Source organism: Macrosteles quadrilineatus, unplaced genomic scaffold (genome assembly GCF_028750875.1).
Source record: "Macrosteles quadrilineatus isolate MER2022 unplaced genomic scaffold, UCM_ALF_1.0 Scaffold_5__1_contigs__length_97177068, whole genome shotgun sequence".
In the NCBI taxonomy this organism is placed as follows: domain Eukaryota; kingdom Metazoa; phylum Arthropoda; class Insecta; order Hemiptera; family Cicadellidae; genus Macrosteles; species Macrosteles quadrilineatus.
Genome location: NW_026542598.1, coordinates 13,758,379 through 13,782,328, shown reverse-complemented (window position 1 = coordinate 13,782,328; position 23,950 = coordinate 13,758,379). Strand labels below are relative to the sequence as shown.

Here is a 23,950-nt window from a genome sequence, read left to right as displayed (position 1 = left end):
TGAAAAGCTCCATGGTTTCAATTAATTTTAGCCTACTTTATTCAGCTTAATATCCCCCCAAGTACTGAAAAAGTTATTGTGAAAATTTTAACCTCAAAACACAACAAACTATCGAAATCTCATCCCTTGTCTCTTACTCTTCATCTTTTAATAATTATTATAATTTAAAATAGAAAGTGGAGTGGAAGTTTGATTTGAAGAGCATGAGAATATAAATTTAACAGTAACTTGAGCTTAATTATTTCAAATGGATTCATTTAGTTCCAATGCAGAAGAGACTATTCATAGAAGAATCTCTTGTATTTATGAAGGAGCATCAGTGATAACTGAAGCAGATTTGGTTAATGCATTTGATTTAAAAAAGTGTATCTCATTCATTCAGGAACGTGGATTTACTAAGGTTGGGTACAGTTTCTTAACTGGGCTATGCTAATATCGATTGAAACTATCGATTCGATTAGTAAACCTTCATGCGATTTTTTCACTATCAGCAAGTTTGGTTGGTTAGGTTAGGTTATGATAGTTTAATTTTATCCTAGATATAGCCTATTTAAAAATACCAACTATTAATCAATATTTTCAATTCGATAGTTTTAATCGATATTAGCATAGCCCAGTTAAGAAACTGTACCCCTAAGGGGTTTTAAAATATGAATATAATATCAATAAGATAATATCAAATTGATGTAGGCCTAGGTTTGAACTTGCACAAGCTCATTGTTTAATTTAGCCTGCCAAGTTAGTAATTTTCATTATTGTCTGTTACTGTGTTACTGAGTGTGCTATTCATTACTCAAGGTCATTACTCAGCGGTGGTATTGTACTGTTCCATTGACAAGTATTTTAAGCCTTTTTTGTTGTCTCAGTCTGAAATACTTATTCAAGTTTAGGAATGTTGATAATTCACACTTAATTGCACAGAAATGTTTAGTTTGGATATTACATACATTTTTCTTCAATCTAAGTGTCCTATTGTGTAGGTATGCCTGCAATTTCCGGATAATCTACTGCAGTTTGCTGTTCAGGTAGCTTTATGGCTGGAAAATTCTTTAAACCAAAAGCTGTTTGTGCTAGGAGACACAACATATGGCAGGTAAATGCTTTGTTGTAGGCCTAAGTTTAGGTAACATAAATCAAATTCCATTTGTTTACGCTTGACAGGTAAACCTATGCCTTGACAAAATGAACACAGAGGATACGCGTCCGGTAACTGGACGTGGATGAGGCATCCGGTGTGACATCACCGGATTGCGGGGTCCCGGAACATCATTAACTCAACGATACGATGTTTAGCCATCAGTGTTCGTGGTGTAGGGGATAGAGTACTCGGCTGATATGCTAGAGGTACCTGGTGCAAATCCCATTTGAAACCTTAACTTTTGACAAAGATTTTGCTTTGAATGCCATTTCTTATTAACTGTAGCCTACATCTTTTGTTAGGATTTTTGGCATTTATAATTTCATTTTATGAACAGAATTTAACCTTCATTCAATTTTTTCATTATCAGCAAGTTTGGTTGGTTAGGTAAGGTTATGACAGTAATTAACCTAAAGTGCAAGTTTAGAATCTTTATCTTTCTAACAGTATAAAAATTATTCTCTTTTACAATACAGTATTTTTAACCTAACCATTTATTTGGAATGAACCAAAACCTTGCAAAACTCGACAATTATAGTCGCTGCTACTACAGAAACCACCTAACTTACCGCTGCCAGTTAGAGGGTTAATGTAGCCTATGTTTTTTTAACAATTAACATTTATGTAAATTCAGACTTTTTTAGGTTATAACCTAAACATGGAAGAAAGATGTTTACTACTCGTAATGATCGCCTATAGCTACAACATTTTTTAGTATTGATATAGGCCTACCTCAAAAAATAAAATATTGATAGGCCTATATTGAAAAAATCCTTGATAATAATGAATGATCCCTTTAATAGGAAAGTACTGAATTTATTATTGTTATCTGACTGATGTTTTCCCTTTTTCACTCAAGAAATAGGGTTAAGTATTCAATGACAAAGGCTAACTTATTTCATTGAAACTTAAATGTAATCAAAGGTTTATGTAAAGATTTCTTGTGTTTATTTAAGTTGCTGTGTGGATGAACTAGCAGCCCAGCACATAGATGGTGATGCTGTTATCCACTTTGGACACGCATGTCTCAGCCCAACGTCCAGACTACCTGTGATGTACGTCTTGCCTCGGGCAACGCTAGATCTGGACAAGTTCACGGATGCTTTTACACAACATTGTAATAGTTCTGAGGGGCCAGTGCTGTTGCTGTACGATGTCGCTTTTAGTCACTTAATAGGTAAGTACCAGGGGACGAGCATTGCTCATGGTGTTTAATTTGTTTGAGATGTAATTTTTTTACATCTCTAACAAATTAAACACCACAAGCAATGCTCGTCCCCTGTTTATTTTTTATAAACATAGGCTAGGCCTACATATTTACAATTTCCATGATATCATAATTACAGTACAGTACGGTCTTACCATATGACTTACCTACAAAATTTTTTAGAGAGAGGTGGGAAAACGCATTTATGCACACAGGTGGCTAGCTTGTAGTGTAGGACTCCAACGGGTTTAAGGCCCAAAGACTACCCACTGAAAACCTCCTCTATTGGTTTAAAAGTACTTTTTTTGCTATGCATATGATTCTTCTTACAAAGGTGAGATTCTGTATTCAACAGGTAGTTTGCAACAGTAGGTGAGTCGGTGGCTCAGTTGTTAGCGTCACAGACTTCGGGCCCAAAGCAGGGATGTCGTGGGTTCGGATCCTGGTCACTGCCGCAAACATTTTCATTTTATCATTAAGTTCAACTTTGTACTGTACCGGCTCACCCCTTGCTTTGATGGATACGTTCCATGGCAGTTAGTCTATGTGGATGGGCAAATGCAAGGTTATAAGAGGTCACCAAATACTTTTTTTAAAAAGAAACAAAAATTTATATAGAACACAAAAAGGGTTCAAGTAGATTGTTGACCAGTTGTGATTAGGGATTAATTTGGTGTGTTTTATAAAATAACTTAACTTTCTACCTTTAGTGGACATTATAAAAGTGTTTTATGAAGTTTCCACCCGCCGGTTGGTAACCGCATAAACATGGTTCTAAAAAAAACCTGGCATTACTAAAGTTTATCGAGTTTAAATAAACTGTAAAATATTCACAAAGATCCAAACAATGCACTGGATGAACTGAAACCTTTGTATTTGTTGCTTCTTTAAGTATTTAACAACACTACTTGCTACGTTACCAGGTCACGTCCTGGAGTTAAAGGTGGCCGTGGTAGAGGTAGAACCCTTTTAACTTAATATCTTTAATGTGTTGCAGATGATATATCGACATGTATTTCTCATTTGAAAGAGAAGGCAGTGATATCTCAGCTAGTCGTACCTGGAATTCAGACCAATAGGTGTTGTGAAAAGTGTTCACTGAATGAAGGCTCAAATCACGTTGTTTCCTTACTTGGACGAACCTACTGTTGTGAATCATTTGCATCTGTTGTTTACATTGCCTATAAACACACTCAAAACATGCTTAACTTTGCCTTGACGTTCAGAGGTAAGCTGTTTATTTTACAATTTTTAATAATTTATCAACATTTATCATTATGCACATCCAGTATGATTAAGAAACTTTCCTTGTTGGGATAAGAAAACATATTCAAGTAAGTGTTCTGAAGTCCTAGCTGACATCATCTTTGTCTCCTGCGATCTTGGAAATCATAAACTTTTTTGCGTTCGTGGAGAAGTAATCTTATCCCACAGTAGTTTGCCACTTTTGGTAGTAAACCATTTTTGTTTCGATTGCACAGTCTAGTAGATACTTTTGGCAATCATGAGAATAGTAGGTGGACTCGAATATGGAACCATTTGACAGATTTGATTGGCGAAATACCTTTAGATATATCAGAGTTTGGACTACTCAAGATTGACTGTGAATCAATCACAAAATGGGTGTAATACCCTTTTTAACTTAAACTTTGTTACCCATCAAGAACATCGTAGCTGAATAGATTTATATTTGAAGAGGAGATTCTTTTCAGAAAACCAAGTTAGATCAGATATTTTTTAAAGTAAATTAAATGTTTGGATACTTATAACTTTATATAGCCTACAATATAAGTGTAATATATTATTGTTTAGGGTCAATCTTAAAAATTGTTCATATTTTGAACACGGTGGAATATCTAAGGAAGAAGTTGACCTAAAAGTTCATCTAGATAAAAGTACATAAATAAAGGGTAGAAGCAGTTAAATTAGCATTAAAAACTATTTTAGTCTTATAAATTAGCAAAGTTTTTCAGGGGAGGACTTGCTTAACATTAGTCAGGGGGGTTTTCTAAACCTCCCCCCACCAAGGGGTGTCCAATAACATCCACCCCGGTACCAAGAATTTTTCATTAGGTATATAATTGTGTTTCCCTTAACCCATGATTTCAATTCAACTGCCATTCAAGTTGGTAAAACAATTCTACCTTTTTATTTCAGTCCAATATTGGCCCTTAGGCCAATTAAAAAGTGATGAATCAAATTAATGTCAAGTGTACCAAAAACAGTTAAACACTTATAGGATCTATAAAAAATGTTATGCAGTCAAAGTTTAATTAAACATTTGTGTTCAAGATGCTCAATTTTACACATACTCTGGAGGAGATATTACAACAGTGGATTTCAACAAGACACTCCGAAGAAGACTTTACTTTGTTGAAAAAGTGAAAGATGCAAAAGTTCTTGGCATCTTGGTTGGGACACTGAGCGTGGATAGTTATTTGTGTGCTATTGAAAGGATTAAGAATCTGGCAGCATTCAGAGGGAAGCGCTCTTACATTTTCTCAGTCGGAAAACCAAACCCAGCGAAGCTCGCAAACTTTCCTGAGGTAAGAAAAAGTTATTCAAATTAGAGTATATTCAGTAGATACATCATATGATACAGTTTTTAAATACTTAAAGATTTCCTCTTCACGCAACACCACCTCTGGAAAGAAGCCTGATGTTTTATCACTAATAAAGCCGTGTAGCGTTTTTTTCTTCTTCAAATTGTCAACCAAACTGAAGGCCCTATTATGCTAATTTTTGTTTCTTTGCATTTGTTAATAAATTTCACATTTTAGTAAATATATATGATGTTTTAATTTGGTATCTCTTTTAAGTTTTGTTTAAGGAAAGAATATAGTTTAAGAGGCTGATTTTTATAATAAAGGGATAGCAGCTAGCTTTACTTGGAAAAGACCAGATATGCCACTATATATAACACATAACACATAGAAATAAGCGGCATTTACTTTTATTCTTTCTGTGTTTACTATGGCCTGCAGGGATTTTTCTACTCAAAAGCAAGCTGCTGATCCTTTATTCAACATTTATTTCCCGTAGATCGTTCAGTATTTCCTAATTTTAGGATGGTATTTTCTAGTTTCTTTATATTTATTTTATGGCAAAAATTTGACCATTTAAGTGATAGGTGGCATCCCCATCTCAAATAATGTATAATTTTGATCATTGATAATGGATTTTACTGGGGAAAAGTGTTCTTCTTGTCTTGTGTTTTCTGTAGTTTTTTTTTTTATTAAACCCATTTAATAATGCAGCTTTTACAAACAACTTTCATTTGGCAACAATCATATAGCTGAACTGCTCTTGTGTTTTCAGATAGAAGTGTACGTGCTGATATCTTGTCCAGAGGCTTGTCTGGAGAGTGAGAAGGACTTCATGCAACCTGTCGTTTCACTGTTAGAGGCAGAACTGGCATTGAGTCCAGGCACCAGCTGGGACGACAAGCTGTCTGTGGACTTCAGAGATCTTGTCAAAAGTAGGCTAATGTGGGTTTTATGCCTAATACTTTTTGATTTCAGAAGGTGTTAGAAACAGATATTTTTTTTAGGTTACAAAAGTCGTCAATCCTGAACCCATTGACGCCAGAATGTATATTTTTACTCTATTAATTAATTTTGTAGGTTATGTCGTTTTGTGTCTTTCATGTATGCATTTTAACACAATATGTTCATTTTAAACTAGAATAAAAGAAAATAAATTGTTGTCCCTCCACAGTAATGTAAATTAAATGAAGCAACACGTGTGTGCAAGCCCCATTTAAACTCACTAATGCTTCAACTTCCACCTAAGCCCACCACACCAGCCAAGCCACACAATAGTAAAATGTATAATGATAGAAATACCTCAATGCTACACTCGTCAGTGCAACGCCTTAGCTAACTGAGCTACCACGCCACCGTTGGCTGACCCGAGTACCACTTGATGAAAAGCGTCACTACTAGCACTCGTGTTTTTTTTTTTTTTAGATTTGAGGAACTAATTACCGTCAGTGGGATAGCAGTACGCCTACCTCGCCACAAAATGCGGTAATGAGCAGCACAAGTGACTTGGCGTCATAAAGTTAAACCATATAAATTAAACATCTTGATAAAGCCAGTTACAAGATTATTCTCTTAAGTAACAGTAGGATCCTAATTCTTAAAATAATAATAGTGATTGTTACCAATTTTAAATGTCGTTGCAGGTGCAACTTCATTGCCTGAAGGTCAAGAGCCGCTGGCGCCTGATGTGTCGTTGATAGTCAACAGGATACGGTCAGACGTGGTGGTGGCCGACACAGACTCCAGTAATGCCACCAGTACAGAACTCACCATCAAAGACCAGTACCAGATATCAGTCGCTAGCTCATACAGCGCTGGAAGGTCAGTGACATGTTCAATCCCACAAACATCATTGTATAGTCTGTAGTCGTGCTCAACCCTTTCTTTATTAATTTTTCTACAGGTAAAAGCAAACTATATCTTAATAGATAATAAGGATACTCATCTCAAATTTTGTCTAGAATTTACTTTTCCAACCAACTAAATAGGCGCAACAATTGATTGTAAAAATCCCCCAATTCAATAGAAATTTTGGGTGAAACGTTAGAAGTAACGTGTATTTGAATTTTTAATGAGTTTGGGAACCAACTTGTTGTTTTGACCACTGAGGGATAGAATAAAATTGGTCTTACCTGAACTTTTCTACCCATAAAATTTCAAATAGGCAACCCATTTAATTTGTTACATTATAATAAGGATCTTCAAATAAAAGATCCTAACTGATCTTCTCTCACCATTCTGTACTCATCCCTCAATCATATTCGGGTTCAAATACGCACCTAGGTGGTGTTCCTATCTCAATTAATTGATAATTTAATTATTGACTAGTGTACATGTTGCTCGAATTCGAGCAATTGCAAAGTATTACAGGAGTTATTTCAAAACGAATAACAGTCATATTTACAATGAGTTTAAAAGAGTCAACTCAAAGATTACCGGTGTGTAGCTCATGGGGATATTCACGATGTTTAAAACAGTAATCATTTCCTGTAAATATTGTATCATATTTCATAACCTGGTATTGCTTTTTAATGTTTTCTACAAACATTTCCTGACTTATAGCCATATAAGGTTGTCCATGTTTATCTTTGTTATTGATAAATCTAAAGCATTCCGGCCGGTTTTCTCCTTCTCAAAATACCTCACTGTACAGGCAACACAGGGCCAATTGAGAACAAAAAGTCGTTTTGGAGTAGTGTACAACTAAACAAATTATAGATACACAAAACAACGATAAATGCACAAATTTAAGTTGCAATCATGCTAACACGATCCGTCATAGCGACACAAAAAACGATAAATACACGAATTTAAGATACAACCATACTAACACGATCCGTCTTGGGGGTTATGTTTACACAAACTCAAATAGTAAATAAATGTACGCAATGCGTTTCATTGAATTGATAAATAAATAACAGCAATTAAATTATACAGCTGATCAAAATGTAAACAATTATGTTCTTCATAAGGATAACATGGGAACTTTCAAAGCCACTGGGGCAGAGCCCAAGGGACTTTTTCAAAAATGTAGGGCCAGTTTGCAAATCTACGCGACGTGCTCTGTCCAATGAGACGTCAATGGATAAAATCGGTTAAGAAATGGCGGAGGAGTTCAACCGACAAAGTTTCATGTAGCGTATTAATTATATAGATAGCTAATTTACTAAGATATTTAAAAAAATATGTTAGTTGAGAAACGTAACACTATGTACTGTACAATGATTATTAAAACAGTTTGTTAACGGAGAGTATTATTTCAGTTTGCGATGATATTGTTTGTTTTCGCCTCAACAATGAATTATATCAATACTGAAGATTTTTTCTTTTTTTTTTTAAATGGTCACTTTGCTCACTAGTTGCATAAATAACTAATTTCATGTTTTTAAAAACTCTAGTAAAAAAACAATAAATTATCAGGGTTGTCAGGCATTGGTCTAAGTATAAACTAAATGTTATTTTTTTCGTTGATTCAATAAAAAAATAAGAAATTTACTTTCTACTTAAGTTAACTGTAACTGGGTTATTAAAAGTAGGCTTAAAATATGTGCATAGTTTTATAAAGCATCGTAGATAGCACGATAATTGTTTACAATGGGCCTGGAGTTCAAGTATCTAAGTACAGGGGGACTCCTATTATATCACTTTTTGTTGGAAATTAACTTTATTTTGATTTGATAAAAGAATGCACGGAAATGCCGATGAGTTGCAATGATTGAATCATTACTTTTTAAATTTGACTCGATAACAAACATACGTTGCTCTGGGGACCACTGTTCTATGACCACAGATAGATAATGGCATCATGTAGGCTTTCCAACAAGCCGACCATCACCACCACCCTCAGACAACCTGTCGCTGAACAGTGCGCTGCATAGAATAGATCGGTTTTTTTGCCGCACCCTGTACTGTATTGGTTATACTGAGTACCATTTGAAAAATATGTTCATGTTTTAATCGGTCTTGCACATGGGATTTTTGGTAAACAATTAACTAAATTTACATTAATATTTCCTTGTTACAGAAGTTGGCGAGGTCTTGAACAGGCTCTTGGCCAAACTCCTGTAACTCAAGCAAAAATTGGTCGCTCAGGCATTCCTTTGGCATATGAAGAAGAAAAGGCCCACCAAAACTCATGACTTTGGAGACTTTAGTCAAAGATTGATTTGTACTTACTTTTGTAAATAAATTTGTTTAAATAGACCAGGATACTTCATTTAGTGTAAGACGATTCTGAATAATCTCTAAAGCTGGGTTTTCCTAGGCTCGGAAGCGGAATGTGAAGTCCGCTCTCCTCTTGTATTAGGTAATTTTTTCCTAGAAGCGGAGCATACCTTCATGTAATTCGCTTCTCCTCACTTCGCATTCTGTGCCTAGGATTTACCCGTTTTTAGGTAATAAAACACCTGTGTGAGTTTGAACTGGACAGTCAACCTGCTCTCTTATAAACACAAAACACATCGTACGACATTGCCACCATGGGGGCTTCCATGAGCTCCCCTTCTGTCCTGTTACAAGAGACAAGCAACTTCCAGTGGTTAGTTTGACCTAGCTACCCATGTTAGAAGGATGGGGTTGTTCTCGGTTATTGTGCTAGTTAAAGTTATGTTTGTGTTTTGGAGTAATTTTTTGTTTGTGTATTCGGGCTTTTCGTCTCAGCTTTTTCCCTACATTTGGCATTACTGAGGACATTAATTTGTAATGTTTCAATTTAAGATACTTTACACAGTCGCTAGCATTATTTTAAATTTAAAGAACAAGACATGTTCTTCAATAATATAACAATACGTTATAAAACAGAAATTAGCAGCTATAGAGACTGGAGAGTGAGTAGTGTCCAAATGTATCCCTAGCATTTAAAAGTCACTGGCTTAACAGCTTAACCGATCTACACAGTAGAACAGCTGATTTGCTCATAAAGTTTTTACAATTTGACTTAAGGAACTGATAATCATTGCTATGACAAGGTTGATAAATGAAACACACTCATTCATCATCATGGTACAACTTTTTACTTTATAAATAACAAAGAACAAAGAGATATCAAATCTTTTTCAATTATGTTAGTCTCATTGTGTCATCACACATTTAAATAACTATTTCAAATAAGTCTAGAAAAGTATCGTATTACATGCTGACAATTACAAACACAAAAGAACAATTACAAAACCTCAAAAGTTTTACACAAACACAAATTTAAACTAAACTACAACACATTTTGTACAGTTAAATAATACTAGGAACTGTAATATTATACCAAAATAGCATGGCTATTTGTGATGATAATCACATAGTGAAACTGAGCTGACAAATGATTGATGTACTTCTCAATTAAAAAAGCAAACATCAGAAAAAATATCGAGAAAAGATGGATTTATAAACAATTATTTCGATGTTATGAACATAAATTTTTAAATAGTGAAAGTCCAAGAATCCAAATGAAGGATGTTGGCTGGTTATCAGTCCCAAAACTCGGCAATGGACGGTTGGATATTTCTTCGGTGATTTTGTGGTTTCTTATGCAATGCGAAGCAGACTAAGTTCTTGTAGTCTCGGAACTCATCAATGGAGGGGCCTAAGACATAAAATGATTAAGTCAAACAGATGTCGTCGCACATAGTCGATGAGTGCTTTTCCTGGAAGATTGATTAGTTTGCAAAATAGATGACGCAGGACTTGATGTCTGAAAACATTGGGTTTAGCATTGTGAAGGAAGGGTTTTTTGTACATCGATAAATGTTAAAATACATTTGTTACGCCGTACACTGCACATTTGACATTCAGTTTATTGAAATAATTTGAAACGTTAAACTAATGCAGTGTAGTCTCGATTGTCTAATCTACCATAGTTCCCGTAGACGATTTGACCCGACCCCAGTGATGATCAATTTAGGGAGGGTATACTGAAAATTTAAGTAGGGCCAATCCAGTGAAGGTTGGTTAAGAAGGGATGTACTGAAGATTCATGTAGTGTAAATTGGTTGTTTTTATGTCACAAGAATTAAGATTAATTCTTGAGAGCTGTTATATTCCTATACATTACATTACTAAATAACTGAACAGTGATCAACTGTAATATTTCCAATTCCTCTACAGGAGCTAACATTTTTTATTTGTTCGCAAATATTGCCTGGTCTAACAATTAAATCTTATTTTAGGAGAATTAGGTGTTCCATAGAGTTAAAGAGTATTATAATTCATAAGTTGGAGGAAATCAATGGGATCTGTCTCAAGTTTGGGAAACAATTTCTCAATACCTTAGTCTAGGAATGGTATTACTTACTACTAACGCACCCTTTACTTTTATAAAAAAAAATTAAGAGATCAAATAATAAATTTGAAGGGAGAAAAAATATACAAAACCTGGAAGATCTTCTTCGTTCACGCCGCTTTTCTGAAATAAGAAAAAATAAAGTCTAAAAAGAAGAACGAAAAGAAGAAAGATGTGTATAAATATTACTTTATGAGGAATTAAAAAGACCATATAATGTTTCAAGCTAGGGATGTTTAAAATTTTTACATTCTTTTTCCTCTTTAATGATACTAGAAAAAGTCTGTTCACGAAATATGATACTTTGATAAACATAATAAAATCAATAAACTGTCCTATTCAGCTAAATCCTGCCCGGGTTACATTTTTTTCATTCAAATGAGCCTTTTAGGCGTACTAACTTCAAAATCATTGTAATAACTAAAATTTTTGGAAATCGAAGGTTTGACTTTCATGTTTTTTAGAGTCACAAAACAACTAGAAGTGTTGGGCAGTGAAAATTATTCAAGGACTCAAATAGATGTAGCCTACTTCGGGGATTTGTTTTCTAAATCTAACCTTTTTTGCAAGAATATCTCACAAGAAGAATCTATATTGTTATCTCTTCACTCTAATTCTCCCCAAACCACTTCATAGGAGTTACAAAATATAATTCATCAGAAAATATTATCTACATATTTAAAAAAGGTAAAAAATAATGGCACTAAAGCAATCCTGAATAATTTTTCATTTTAGTCGCCTCAGAAACTAAATTAAACAATGACAGAATACTCTGCATACTTTGAGTCTGTAGATATAATCCTAATGCCATTATACATTGAGTCAAAAGAAGAGATATATCTGTATCAATAAATTAAAAACTACATATATGCTAATGCATTAGGTAAAAATTTGTCATCATACTGTCCGGAAAGAAACCGTTTTTAGGTCTGTAAATCGTCCGCAAATTCATCTTTTCGGGTAACTTCAAATAGGGAACAGAGTAAACGTATGGTAAATTTTTCGGATTGAAAGTGTCTTTTTTGGTACTTAATCGTATTTCCATTTCGCTCCTAGTGATGAAAACTACTACCATACGTAGTAAGCAATAGCAAAGCAATAGAAGTCAGAGGTAAAAACATAGTTTTTGTAAATGCATTTCTACACTGAGTCAGAGTTTTAATACAAATAAAATTAAGTTGAGTAGCCTTTGTAGCTATTCTGCTATGGGAAACACAATATAGGCTACAACGACTTAATTTGTTTTAGAAGCGCACAATGAAATAAAAAAAAAATGAAATAAAAAATTCTACAACACATCTCTAGATTTATTAATTTTCCATGTGGTTTTGATTTCTTTTAATCATTTAATCAATAAAGCCAAAAGAAGGATTTTCGGAGGTTGTAGTCTAATAAGTTTTTTTTGGAAATGAAAATTTAACTTATTGTTTGTTTTTGTTCCATTCCATTTCGAAATCTGTCACATTTTATGTATAAAAGTGTCAACCAACACATAATAACAGTTTGTACAAAATCTACTAGGAAGAAGTCCTACATTAGGAAAAAGTATCAGTGTTGTTATGTAATATTTTACTCGAGTATCTATTAATTCCTATATAGTACTTCCTATATTTTTCTCTGATAAGATTGCTGGACTGTAACCCTTTCTGAAAAAAACTCCTAATTTTAATAAATTGTCTATTGGTTGCTACTGTGGACTTTGAAAGGAAAAAAGAGCAGTCCCAGATCTATGTCCACTGTGGTGAGTTGTGGAAACTCTATGAGAAAATAAAAAAAATAAATCACACAACTGAGCACTGATTAATTTTCTTTTACCAACACTAGGTGAGTAAATAGGGTTTTACAATTTCAGTTTGGATGGGTTTGGGTAGACAATATAACTAGTCACCAAAACTTAAGTCCCACCTTCACATCCTAAGACGCTAGGTCTAGCCTGGAACTTATTTACACATTACTTTATGCTAGTCCTAGAGGGTTGCGGCATTATCTTTTCACATAGGTAAAATCCATTGGTGGTTGGCGAGATTCGAACCTGAGACCTTGGACTACAAAGCCCTGAGCTCTACGACTAGACCAGCTTGCTCCCTACTAATAGTAACACCATTAAAATAATTAGAGTTCTTTCCTTTTTTCTAAGGTCCAAACTCCCCTTTACTCCAAATGATAACCAATTACAACAGTTGTTCTAAAAAGTGATTATCAATAAATCAGACACTCACTAAGAGATTCCTGAACCCACATGCGATGTTCAAACGAGCGGACGGGCGGGCGGAGTGTAAACAGCGAGGTCTTTTTGAGGTAGCGACGCAGACGGTTGGCTTCACGTCGAGCGGGTGTTTCGTGATTTGGGTCATCCGTTCTCATCTCACTCAAGCTGAACTCTGGCTTGCTCATTACAAGAGGCGTGTAAGCCTCAAGCCAGCACTGGTCAGCCACAGGGTTCCATATAAACACACACTTGAAGCCACAAAACAGCCGTTCTTGAAACACCTCCCTGTAAATTAAATTAAATATGTCTTTATTTGAAAGGCAAAGTTAGCACTTGCAAGTCCTCTCTACCACTTAACCTCTAAAACATAAATAAAACTACCCTGTAAGTTGTAATAAGACGATAAAATAAGTATTACAGGAACTCATCTGTTCCACAGTGTCCCATTTGTTTTTATTTCCGAGTGAGAAAATTGTGTCTCAAAAAGTACCTGGTTGATAAACATCTACTTGTTTTTTTTACAAGATGACTTGTCTTATTCAAGGTGTGAATGATTTCTTTCTCAAATCCAAAAGTCGTTAAATTTAAATTGCAACTTAAACAACGTTCTGCTTAATGGCTTGTGTAATAATGTAGACGATTGAGTTTGATGCAAAGAAGTAGTGGTAATGAGCAATGACATAAAATCAATAGTACATCTGTGGGGAAAACAAACTATTTATGTCGACAATTAATTAAATGATAATCTGACCTAAAGTACAGATGAAGTCTTTGAGGTAAAGTTTACACAAGAGCATCGTTCTGGCTGCTGGCTGAAATAACTTTAGTGGCAGAAAACAGTTTTAACCACTCACTTTGGAAACTAATAAAATTATAATACAATTATGGACAAAAATGTATGCATTACCATTGATTATTGGATACTGACATATTGTATCAATAGTCAAACGCAGTACCCACAATCAGGCATCCCGGTTATTCGGGAGTTGATCAGTACTTCTTCTATTTTAAAGTATTAGATTTCATAATTGCATTATTATCCATTCCAATACACTGCACAACGTACTAAACACCATATTTTAGAATGCAATCAGTTCTCCTGATGTTCATTTTTTGCACTGAATTGAACCTCTAAAAATCAAATTTTGTGGAGGATGAACCTTGATAAATCAAACGTTTATTATTCAAAGTACTCGATAATTCAAAAGTTCCCCGTTCCCCTTGGGATTACATTTATTTAAGTTCCACAGTATTTAAATCATCTCATCATTGTAGTTAAAAATTAATGTTTCATTTATAGTTTTCAAAGTATCCAACTTAGTTTAAAAACATTGAAAAAATATGTCAAAATTTGCTTAGCATGATGTAAATATGCAAGACGTGCTATTTGCAAATTTCTTTAAAGTACTCCCATTAAAAGTTAAAACATACATAATTTCCCTTTACCATCCAAAGTAATGGCCCAATAACCAAAATAATAATAATTTACTTACAGACCTTTATTATAAATTTTCAATATTTCAAATAATAATAAATAAAAGTAACTAAAATATTTCATCAGAATTGACTATTCCTTACTTTTCATGGTTTGTAGATTCCTCAACATTCACTCGCATACAAACGACACCCAAAATATCACAGTTTAAAGTACAGACCTGAAACAAGCAAACATAATTACAATGGGGGGAAATTCAATGCATTTAGGACTAAGATATTTTTTTAATGGATCTCAAGAAGCGAGATTTCCTTGGGGGGGGGGGGGGACAGAAGATGTATAATTTCAACACATTGTAGTGATGTGCGATGATACGCGTCAATTTATCGATATGCAGTATCAATATGCCATATTAACCGTAGAAGTGAGAGAGAGATGGTAAAGATGGTACTCAGAGGTATACCAGAAGGAAGGAGAACATTAGGTAGACCAAGAATGCAATGGGTTGATGAGGTGACGAAGGACTTGAGAGGAATGGGAGCAGACTTGGAGCTGGCAGAGGATAGAAGAGCTTGGAGGCACATGGTTGGCGAGGCCAAAAACCACCTAGGTTTCCAATGGCCACAGGAGTAAGTAAGTAAGTAAGTATCAATATGTCTCTTAGTGGTGTATTCAATTAAATTCATATAACTTTATTCATTTCAGTACATCAATAAAGTTGAATGATGTGAAGAGTGATTTAATAAAACTAAAATACTCATCAGTCATCATTATCATGCATGACGTAACATACCATCAATATTAATAGCTTTTAACTCAAATAAAGTAAAACATACAATGCAATATAAAAATTTATACATATCAAATCAAAATTAAAATGATAAATAGAATTATTTTAAAACCAAAAGTTTCAACTTACATAAAATGAAGCGAAATTGAGCTATAACTCTTCTTTTAGCGAATTTCCCAATAGGGAAGCAGCTATTACCGTAGGTGGCACGGTAAGACCTAGGCCTGCGACCGATTTACTTTTTAATTTTGATGTCTCCAGAGGCCAAAAACACTATTCGTGAGGTAGCCTATAGTGAACTCACAGACCCGGAGATAACCCGAACAGTAGAGGATATGTATGTATGTAGGTCAGGGCATAAAATAACATGTTAACTGGGCGGCGACACTTGCTGAGATTTGGTCGCCCAGTGACTATGGGTGGTGCCGGCATATTTTTTTAATGATTCACATTTTAAATGTATTGGAATTTAAAAAAATAACATTATGTAAATATTGAACTTTGATTTTGGCCCAAGAGGTTGTGAAGGGAGCCTTGGCCTGTTACAACGTTCTAGAATACGTAATTAAGTAAGTTTATATGGACCATGTACAAGCAAATATAATCGAAAAATCCATTAAAAGATATGTACATAGAAATGTGTGATTTTCACTTTAATTTATACAAAAATTTCCAAGGGGAACCCTCGGACCCCTCAGTAAGTCCGGTGCCACTGTCGCCCAGTGGAAATCCCTTAAAATATGCTCTGATGTAGGTATGTAATAATGTAAATGCACAGTGTGAATAAATTTCACATCAGATGTCTTTACCGTTTAGATGGCCAGTGGTACTGGCCAAACCCATAGAACATGTGTTTGTTTATTTATACAAAATGTTTTTGTTTTTATGTCTGCTTAGAAAGATTTACCATTAAATTGTTGGTAGACAACATCAGTCTTGTTTTACTTTAAGCATTAATTAAGTACTTAGTGAGCAACTTTGTTACTAAAATAATTCCAAGCTAGTGGGAAGAAGCAGACGTGATGTCTGCCAAGCTAATTCACAAGACAGACGATCAGTGGTAGCCTACTGGTTGTACAAAAGGCAGCTACAGTGGGTGTTGAAACAATTCCATACTGTTTACATCAACAACATAGCCAATACGCCTCACTAAGTGCAATGATTAAGGAATTACATATTGATACAAGTCAATTTATAGAACGCTTACATCAATGAGCTCTACATCAAAATCACTGCAGTGCCAGAACTTGAAACCCTCAAATTGGCAGATTACATCAGCTGCTTTTGAACAAAAGTTGTCTATGGCAAGGCTCGTTTGGAACACACGTTCACAATTCATGCTCTGCAACAAACATGTTAAGATATCATAGTGAGATTGTCATCTTCAGCATTTTCATACATTTCCTACTTTTACAATTGGTATATTTGATTGTGTTCTTAATATATGATCGTACAAGTCTTAGAAAATTTTGCCTCTCAAAGAAAATAATAAGAAGTGACCTTGTTGAGAAACAAAAACTGTTCAGGCTGGTGCTGATGTTCATGGTAATATTTTAAAAACTGGCTTTACACCAATTTGTGAAAATACAGTAGCACTCCAACTATCTGAATCACTTGTAGAAAGAATTTTAAAAACCTTAAGCTACCACAATAAGAATCGTTATTAAAGAAGGCAGAAGCCGTGATAGTAGTAAATTCCTGATTATTTCTTGCAGTCCTGAGGATATCAGATATCAAGTTTTCTGCGTTCACAGAAACATCATCTACTTCTGTAATTGTGGCAAAATCCAGAATATCTCTTGCGGTTGTGTGGACTTCATCATTGTCTCCCGCAGTCATGGATAATTATTAACCTGAACCTCAAGATTCCTGACATAAAGAACCAGCCAAACTTTTCAAAACTGATACAATTTTTAACCCGAACCTCAAGATTCCTGACATAAAGAACCAGCCAAACTTTTCAAAACTGATATAATTTTTAACCTGAACCTCAAGATTTCTGACATAAAGAACCAGCCAAACTTTTCAAAACTGTTAGAATTTTTAACCTAAACCTCAAGATTCCTGACATAAAGAACCAGCCAAACTTTTCAAAACTGATATAATTTTACACCTGAACTTCAAGACCCCTGACATAAAGAACCAGCCAAACTTTTCAAAACTGATACAATTTTACACCTGAACTATGTCGAAGAACAAAACAAAAGTTTCAAAATATCCGTGTGGTGAATGCAACATCGGTGTAAAATATTCCAGTATAAAATGTACTGGTCCCTGCAACTCCTGGTTTCATGGTGGGTGTGTCAATATCACAGAAAAACAATTAAAAAACCTTTCTAAAGAAGACATTTCCCTATGGAGGTGTAACAATTGTAGTGATTTTTCCCTCACCTCTGGAAAGCCAGCGTTACAACTAAAAGAAGACCAAACTCCCACACCCCCAAATCAAATATCCTCTGAAAGTCAGGGTAACAAAATGGGCGAGGTAGAAAACAAAATTCTAGAACTAGAAAACTCAGAAGATCCCGATTTAGAAACTTCTCTAACACTTGCAGCAGAAGTTGGAAATGCACTTCTAGCACAAAATAGCAAACTAAGAGAAGAAGTACTCAACCTGACTCAACAAAATTCGAGTCTGGCCCAGAAACTAACAAACATACAAACCATCGACATCATGAACTACCACGCTCAAATTGAACAACTAGAAGACGAGAAAAATACTATTCTAATTAGAAACAACAACCTAATCGAAACAATAACTGAACTAGAACACCAATTGGAAAAGGAAGTAAGCCTAAGAAACACTCTCACAAAAACATTTGAAGATTATGACAAAGACAGGGAAGAAAACTTTTAATAGCTTCATCACAAAAATAAAGGACATGGAGAATGAAATTAAATGCCTTAGGCAAAAAAATACATGCAGCAGAATAAACACCGGAGAAGAATCTACAAAATCATTCAGAGAGACAAGCACACAGACAACCACTACAGAGGCGAAGGACCTCACAAACAAATCCACAGTTTCAGACAACAAAAAGCCAGAAGCATCAAACACAGAAACACTAATTCTACTTGAACTAAAGGCCCTAAAAGAAAAACTGAATAATATGGAGTCAAAAATGAAGAAATTAGAAAATAAAATAACAGTAGAAGATTCCCAGCACCTAATGACTGAGAAAAAGGAGACTCCTTGCAAGCCAATTAACACACCAAGGCGAGTTTCATATAATAAAAACAAATTGGCAACTACTAAGAAAACCCATTTCAGTGTTTCCTTGCAAATAGCAAAAAGCAAGTTGAGGAAAGAAGCACCAGAACACCAAAGTCAACCACAACAAACACAAAATCAAAATATTAAAGAACCCAAGGCCATCAAAATCCCAAAAGGAGTTTGCTCTACTTTCAAGTTCACTATATCTCCCCCAAACAAATCAACTAAACCAAAGAACACAGGGAAACCCCCGATCACCGCCAAGCTTCTGAAGCCGGGAGAGACCATTGAAGACTTCTTTTGGAAAAATATAGACCTATATAAAAAGAATATTCTGTCACACACCAAGCGACTAAACATGACCGAGATGGACTGCCTCTCTTCTCAAGGAGAACAGAAACATGAGCAGCTGCAGGAACCCAATTCAAGTCAACAATCCAATCACTCTACAGTGCCCCATACTATAACCCCTTTTTTAGAAACAAACAGCCTGAAAAAAGCAAAAGAAAAATCTGCAAATCTCCAAATAATTCTTGTGTAGCAATAATGCACCAAAATATTAGAGGACTTGCTACAAAGACGAACAGACTACACCATATTCTCAATGACACAAAACCAAGCATTTTAGTCTTGACTGAACACGGACTGAAAAAAACAGAGCTAGAAGCTACAAAAATTCCCGGCTACTCTTTAATTACCCACTTTAGTAGAGAAGAACATAAACTTGGAGGTGTTGCAATATATTCCAAGGAATCCCTTGCTGATACAGTATCAGCTATTAACATATCAAACACATGCCGGGAGTTAATTTTCGAAGCAGCAATGATTCGCATGCAGACAACAAAGAAAAAGGATATCTACATTCTGGGAATCTATAGACCACCAATCGAAAATGCAAGAATTGCCCTTGACCTCCTATCAGACACGCTAGAACTACAAGAAGTACACAAGAAAAACCTCATACTCATCGGTGACATAAATATCGACAGGCTCACCCAAGATTCCAAAAACACCATGCTGGAAGAAGAGTTAACCACACAAAACATCTGGAGATTTCCTCTAGAGGCCACCAGAATAACCCATGACACAGCCACTTCAATAGACTGTATATGCTCAAACATACCATATGCGTATATTACTGGACAAGTTGTGCATACTGGTCTATCTGACCACACTGCGCAGCTATGCCTGCTGAAAACACACCAAGAAGACACTTCCCAAAGATTTGTAATGAAAAGAAGCCTAAACAACACAAACCTAAACAATCTAAAGGCTCACCTCCATCTACAAAATTGGGAACATGTTTACTCTTCACCGAATCTTGAAACCTCCTACAACAAATTTCATAATATTCTTCAAACAGCACTGGATTATACATGCCCATTAAAGAAAACTAAAATTAGTACAAACAAAAAACATATGAAGTACTACGATCCTGAAGCAAAATACCTTAAAGAGAACTTTTTGAAAGCTCTGCAAAAATTTGAGTTAACAAACAGAAATGAAGACAAATTAGAAATGATTAATAGAAAAAGGATATACGACATGAAACTAAGAAACCTAAAAATGTCCTCAACAGCTAGCTTCATAGAACAAGCTGACAACAAACCAAAAGCACTATGGCAAGTTATAAACAAGGAAAGAAAAGGAAAATGTGAAGAGAAAACCCTTACAGAATTAGAAATAAATGGCAAACTCACAAACGACACAAAAGAAATGGCCGAACACTTCAACACATTCTTCTCAAATATAGCAGAAAATACCCTTGACCAAAACAGAGCAATCGTCATAGACCCTGAAACAGTGCTGAATGGGGAGGAACCAGTCTGCCCAATACACCTTACCCTAACTTCAACATCCTATAAAGAAGTTAAAACGATAATAAAAAGCCAAAACATCAAGTGGAATAGATGAGTTTTCCTCTAAGATGATAAAGCACTGCTCTCAAGAACTCATCTCTCCTCTGGTTTATCTTATAAATAAATCATTTAAAGAAGGCAAATTCCCATCCGCCATAAAAGTCAGTAAAATATACCCCAAACATAAAAAAGGACCAACTGAAAATGCTCAAAACTACAGGCCCATCTCTCTCATCTCCAGTTTCTCTAAAATCATAGAAAATACCCCCGCCGCAGCAAACCTGCCGACTAAGCGAATTTCCATTTGTCTGAATTGATTTTCAGTTAAATATATTTTAATAACATTAGGTTTAACAAGTACCTAGGTTTGCTGCTACAAGGAAACTAATAAAGTGTGTTTTTGAGTAAAATATTGATAGCTTAGTACAAAATAAATAAATTTGCCAAGTTTGATCAAAATATGTTCATAAACAAGCAAACTACAACATTTGACAATATTCTCCATAAGAATAACATGGGAATTTTAAATTTACAATTTTTTGAATTTTCTCCGTTACTAATAATCGAACAAAAATACTTTTATATACTAAATTATTTGTTTTTTTAAGCTCTTTAAAAAGGTCTAAAGAGAAATTGGGAAATTTTGTGTTTTGAGGGTCAAAAGTGAGAAAAACCAATTTTTACCCCATAAAACCCCCCGTAAAGCCCCGTTCCCATGGTCTGATCGTGCTGGTTCGCGAACTCATTCAAGTTTATCCCGCTTTACACCTTTAAACCAAATTTCATCAAAATCGGACAAAAATTACTCAAGTTATCGCGTTCACGGATAACTATACAACACAACATAACTAACAACGGATAACATATATAAATATATGTCTATATATATATATATACATATATAAAAATTTGAACGAATAGTGTTTTTGGCCTCTGGGGACATCAAAATGAAAAAGTAAATCGGTCCCGGGTCTAGATCTTACCGTGCCACCTACGGTAATAGCTACTTCCCTATAGGGAAATTCGCTAAAAAAATTGCTCTGGCTAGATTAATGGCACATCTTAATCATAACAAACTCTTAACTGACAGCCAACATGGCTTTCGGAAGAATAAATCTACATCCTCAGCTATAACAGCACTAATTGAGTACGTCCTAGACCAGATAGAAAAGGAACAATACATTTCCGCCATCTTCCTTGATTACAGTAAAGCTTTTGACTGCCTGGGCCACGACCTGATCTGCAAGAAACTCGAAAGACTCGGTATAAGAAACTCTGCGCTAGAATGGTTCAAAAGCTACCTAACAGGACGTTCACAAGTTGTGGAACTGAAAAACTCATCAAATGAAGTCACAGAAAGTTTCAAATCTTCAAAAAGCAAGCAGACGAGAGGAGTTCCACAAGGCTCTGTACTAGGCCCGATTCTATTCATCTTATTGACTAATGACTTCCCCAAACAAATTGAGAGTGAAAATGCTGTTGCAATCATGTATGCAGATGACACAACCATTTTGATCAAGGACAACACAGCCCAAAACCTTTACCTTAATTCAAAATCGATCCTAAATAAAGCTATCCTCTACTCAAAGAACAATGACTTAGCAATAAACCCCACAAAAACTACAACTCTGAATTTCAGTAAGAAAAAAGACATAGTCCCTCAATTAGAGGATGTAACAATAGAAAACCACACAAAATTTCTCGGTGTTATCCTTGATAACAAACTAACATGGAAAGAGCACATCAACCACTTAAGCAAAAAAATCAGTACTGGAATATATGTCGTCAGAAGAATAAACTACATAGGCGGACTCTCCGTGGCCAAAACAGCTTACTTCGCACTGGTAGAGCCGCATCTTAGATATGGCTTGACAGTGTGGGGAGGAACTTCAACAAAAAATATGAATCGAATTCTTGTCCTTCAAAAGAAAGCCATAAGAGCCCTCGCCAACCTTGTCCCACCACAGACTTGCAGACTAGCATTCGCAAACCTAGGAATCCTCACAGTGGTGTCTCTCTACATACTTGAATCTATAAAGTATGTGAATGAAATAAACCCCCCAAGAAACCAAGACCTGCACCACTACAACACCCGTCATGGCTCCAAATTTGCACTACCAGTTCACCGAACAACTCTTTGGGAGAAAAAACCTTCCTACACCGGCTGCAAGCTGAGGAACCATCTACCTGACTACCTGAGAGACCTGACTGGCAACAAGCTACACCAGGAGTTGAAGAAGTGGCTAATCGCAAGACCCTTCTACTCAATAAAGGAATTTTATGAAAATTAACATGTACAATTCACTATTGTATTGACACTATTGTAATTCTTGACGAATTAACAATAAAGAATATTGTATTGTATAAAATCAATACTGTAACGTCCTCTGCAATTGTGTTGAAAGCGATAACTTTTCAATCGCAAAAATCTTCAAAGACACATTCTGTGATCACGGTAGTACTGTAAAACTTGGAGTTCAAATCAAATTATCTGAATTTTTTTATTTTCTGATTGACTCGGATCATTAAGAGTTCTGCTGTAAAACCTTGATATTGCTCCAAATAGGGTTTACAACAATACAACCAATTTGTTTATTATATTAAAGCTAGCTGAGCTATCCCAATATTTTCCCAACAGACATTTTAATGACATAGCTTATTTAAGTTATATTTAAAAAGAGCCAAGTGGCTGATTTACTAGGAAGTTAATTTAAGTAAAAGATAAAGTTAAAATTAAGGGAACAAGTAGATACACAATAAAAGCAACACTGATATTTAATGATAATTTCATTAAATATACTTCAGGAAGTATATTTAAGAGATTATTTTTATTTTTAATTACATATACTGAACAATAGGCTTAACGAAATATTAATCTATGGATAAATCTATTTATTTCCTTACCAGTCTTTCCGCCTTCTGTCTAGACACCATCTGCAGTTGAGCGTAGGCAGAGCCGTGGACAGACAGAGGTAGCGCATCATGGAAGGCTGTGTCGTCATCTGAAATCAAACTCAATCATTAGATTTAATAACGTACTAATTTAGATATGACAATCATAAATTTGAAAATATATAGTTTTAATGAAACACTAAATTCTTTTGCTATCACATGATAAACCTATATAAAACTACAGGTATTACCAAAACCAAAGTAAAGCTATTGTAATAAAAAAATATAAACAAGATTGAAAATAAAATTTAACATTAAATTATTCGTTTTTGTTTAAACAGTATTGGTTAGATCAACATTCTACACATAAGAATTTAGATTTAAATTTAATG

The 23,950-nt window shown here is 34.9% G+C and overlaps 2 protein-coding genes across 3 annotated transcripts in view; one reads left to right on the top strand and one right to left on the bottom strand.

The window, feature by feature from the left end:
• Nucleotides 1–132: 132 nt before the first annotated feature.
• Nucleotides 133–9,091, top strand: LOC128994763 (2-(3-amino-3-carboxypropyl)histidine synthase subunit 2). The gene is made up of 8 exons (XM_054419525.1): nt 133–400; nt 981–1,093; nt 2,095–2,315; nt 3,343–3,573; nt 4,638–4,891; nt 5,664–5,823; nt 6,532–6,709; nt 8,913–9,091. Exons 1-8 carry the CDS (start codon nt 248–250, stop codon nt 9,025–9,027), a joined length of 1,425 nt encoding a protein of 474 aa, XP_054275500.1. The 5' UTR covers nt 133–247; the 3' UTR covers nt 9,028–9,091.
• Nucleotides 9,092–9,877: 786 nt separating this feature from the next.
• Nucleotides 9,878–23,950, bottom strand: part of LOC128994721 (uncharacterized) — a 29,412-nt gene continuing 15,339 nt past the window's right edge. The window contains exons 10-15 of one of the 2 annotated variants that reach the window (XM_054419459.1): nt 23,571–23,668; nt 16,801–16,935; nt 14,947–15,023; nt 13,379–13,653; nt 11,252–11,282; nt 9,878–10,463 (exon numbers count right to left, since the gene is read on the bottom strand). In XM_054419459.1, coding sequence (XP_054275434.1) covers nt 10,451–10,463; nt 11,252–11,282; nt 13,379–13,653; nt 14,947–15,023; nt 16,801–16,935; nt 23,571–23,668 — 629 coding nt within the window. In that variant the 3' untranslated portion in view covers nt 9,878–10,450. The remainder of the gene's footprint in view (nt 10,464–11,251; nt 11,283–13,378; nt 13,654–14,946; nt 15,024–16,800; nt 16,936–23,570; nt 23,669–23,950) is intronic. The other variant, XM_054419458.1, reaches the window with a different exon arrangement.

Excerpts from the sequence above, each read along its gene's own strand:
- LOC128994763 (XM_054419525.1), top strand. The coding sequence starts at position 248 with ATGGATTCATTTAGTTCCAATGCAGAAGAGACTATTCATAGAAGAATC. Across the intron at positions 3,574-4,637 it reads CTTTGCCTTGACGTTCAGAG|ATGCTCAATTTTACACATAC; the intron begins GTAAGCTGTTTA and ends TTTGTGTTCAAG. Across the intron at positions 6,710-8,912 it reads AGCTCATACAGCGCTGGAAG|AAGTTGGCGAGGTCTTGAAC; the intron begins GTCAGTGACATG and ends TCCTTGTTACAG.